This window comes from Octopus bimaculoides, chromosome 14 (assembly GCF_001194135.2).
Source record: "Octopus bimaculoides isolate UCB-OBI-ISO-001 chromosome 14, ASM119413v2, whole genome shotgun sequence".
NCBI lineage: Eukaryota > Metazoa > Mollusca > Cephalopoda > Octopoda > Octopodidae > Octopus > Octopus bimaculoides.
In genome coordinates this window covers 2,893,169-2,896,214 of record NC_068994.1, presented here as the reverse complement: position 1 = coordinate 2,896,214, position 3,046 = coordinate 2,893,169, and the positions used below count along the sequence as shown (strand labels likewise).

At 30.6% G+C, this 3,046-nt stretch overlaps 1 protein-coding gene across 1 annotated transcript in view; it reads right to left on the bottom strand.

Moving 5' to 3' along the window:
- The window catches only part of LOC128249425 (uncharacterized), a 79,280-nt gene that overhangs the window by 38,515 nt on the left and 37,719 nt on the right, over positions 1-3,046 (bottom strand). Inside the window, exon 16 of the mRNA XM_052972999.1 lies at positions 3-1,326. Coding sequence (XP_052828959.1) covers positions 3-1,326 — 1,324 coding nt within the window. The remainder of the gene's footprint in view (positions 1-2; positions 1,327-3,046) is intronic.

Sequence of the window (3,046 nt, the reverse complement as noted above, 5' to 3'; positions counted from 1 at the left end):
CCATGTCATGACATACAATAGAAACAGCATAATGATCTATAGCTTCTCTGTCAAGAGGTTCTTTGACCAATATTTTATATTCTTTAGAACTCATATTAGAAAGCTGGAATATTTTATGGTGAATATTACATTTAATTTGACCATTAGGTCCACTGTCTGTGTCAGTGACCATAACATAAGCTATAAAACTCCCAATTTTACTTGCTTCTGAAACAGAAGTAGAGCTCTCTGTTAAAGGAGATACAAAATCTATATTTATTGTTGGAGCATTATTTTGATTGTTAATGATATTAATAATTAACATGACTGTAGATCTTAAAGATGGTTTTCCTTTATCTTTTGCTTCAAGATATAATTTATATTTTTGTTGCTTATCTTTGTAAAAATTCTCATTTAGAAAGATCTCTCCATTTGACAAAAGTTTGAAATTTTTTCTAGTGTAAGAACTTGTCCTTTGACTATAGTTATATGTAATATCTCCATTTTTACCTGAATCTAAGTCTGTAGCTGACAAGATAAAAACAGGAGAAGATATGTGATGTGTATCACTGATGGAAATATTGAATGATTTTTGTGAGAATTTAGGCCTGTGATCATTTACATCCATGACAACTATTTGTATATTCAGAATACTTTCTTTTGGTGGAGAACCTCCATCTTTGGCTACCAGCTGTAATATGTAATTGTCCTTTACTTCTCTGTCTAACATTCCTTTCAGAGTAATTTTAAGTACAGGAAGATCATCAAAGTCTTTGAAAATGGATAGTGAGAATTTCTTACTTTTATCTTTTAGTCTGTATGTAATGTTAGAATTAAGAAAACTAATGTCTTTATCCACAGCATTTAATATTGTTTGTGTTGATCCTTTTGCCTCAGTTTCACGAAACTCTAATTTTATTTGATCCTCTGGGAATTCTGGTTGATGATCATTGATGTCCTCTATAATTATTTTTATTTTTATTACCTTTACAAATATTTCTTCTTTTCTAACTGCTACTTTAACTGTTCTGGAACATTCCTTGTTGTATGCACACATTGATTCGGCATCTAGCGTTTGAGTAGTGTAGAGTTTTCCAGTTCTTGTAACATTGAATAAATGAGAGCCACTTGACACTTTCCTCTGTAGTTGTGTAAATGTAATGAGAGTTTGTTGTTGACCTTTGAGAGAATGTGATAAGTTAGAGTGTGCAGCAATATCTCCTATATAGGTGTGAGGACTCTCCTCTTCATTGACATGGTAAATTATGTCTATAGTTTCAACAGATGATAAGATGTATACAAGACATAAGAGAAGGATATTCCTTGTCATTGCTGCAATCTTCATTACTTTTCAAAGGGATTAATATCTACAAATAAGAAATACTCACTTTTGAATCGTACAAAATAATCATAAATAATATAATGATAGAGATAAAAATGTGATTGCATCCTTTTAATTTTCACATTTCAAGACATAGTTTATAGATGTTAGAAAAATTGTTTAAATCTACTCAGTTTTTTGCATAACAGTATAGTTAGATAAACAATTGTGGAGATAATCTTTCCCACATGCACTCTGGTAAAAATGTTTAATGTAGATTTGAACTTTTAAAGGCCAGTGGTTTGAGGAGGAAAAAAAACCCCTAAAAATGGAAGATTTACAAGTTAAATTTATAAGAAATAAGGAATGGCCACTGTGCTTTCTATAAGATTTGGGGTATGAGCTAGAAGAAAATAATTGTGATAAGAAAATATAGGTGAGAGAAATAATTATGAATGTATGTGTAATACAATTTCAACAAAGTAGAAAATATTTAATGAATGAACATTCTTGTATATCATGATATATTTAATGTATATAATATTAGCTTAAAATATGTTAATTTTGTTGTAAAATAGTAATATTGTTGTTATAACTCCTAAATGTATCAGGTAAAAAGGACCAACATGCTACTATTGTTTTAAGACTACTTGTTTTATCATTAGGTAGAATTGCAAATGCCACCTTGATGTTCATATCGTTGTATAAATTTACAGTAGAACTTTTGGTACTTGAAGTTACAGTAATTCTGCCACTTCTATCTATTCTAACCACCAATGTTAACAAGCATTCTTAATCCCTGCGTTATCTGCTACAGATAAGCAAATGAAGTTATTTTCCTCGGTATGATTCTTCATATCTTTTACACAACTGAATCCCACAACTCCCAAAAGTTTTTCACACATTTGCACTGATGATGAACACATACATTCTACCAACTCCAGTCTTATTCAGAATCTAACAAAGTCTCACTGAACTCTATATTTTGTGCATTAACAACCCTCTTCCTTTCACTTTTAATTACATGCAATCCAACTTAAATGATAATGCATTTTTCTCCTCAGTAATCTGTAACATCCAGATGTCATCTGCAACTAATTTAAATACTTCTCAAAAACAAATGGACTCCATTTATTTGGCTGTAAAATCCTAACTTACTCTTTGTGATGTAACGTTCACTATGTGGTAAAATCATCCTTCAGTTAGTGATGGCCAAGGTAGTATGCTTTGCTGGAATACTTGCTGTACATGCTTTAGCAAAACTATTTGCGATTGTCTGTCTGAAAATCTTTAGTAGTATGGGGATATGTAGATTAGCATGCCTTAAAAGATGGTGTTTGTCATCTGCTTAACTTCCTTAGATTAGAGCTGAAACATAGTTGCTGCCATGGATTGTCTATGAAGGTTGTACCAACTGTCTGATTTGTATGACCAAAAAGAACATTAAAAAAAAAGGTTGTTGTGGGATTTCTATTTTGAAATGGACTGAATCAGCAGCAATGAGTATATGGCTGTAGCAATAATAGTAATATGTGATTTGCTAATATATTATAGCAATAAGAAACAAAATACTAACATATTTACTACACAAATGAAATTCATGTTAAGATGCCTAACTGAAAGTGATACTGTCTGATTAAAATAGTGGGACTATGATTTACAATTTTATGAAATGTATTAGAGAACATTAAAAAACTAAATGCAAATTTTGTCATATATCCCAATCGAATAATAAGATATATCTAT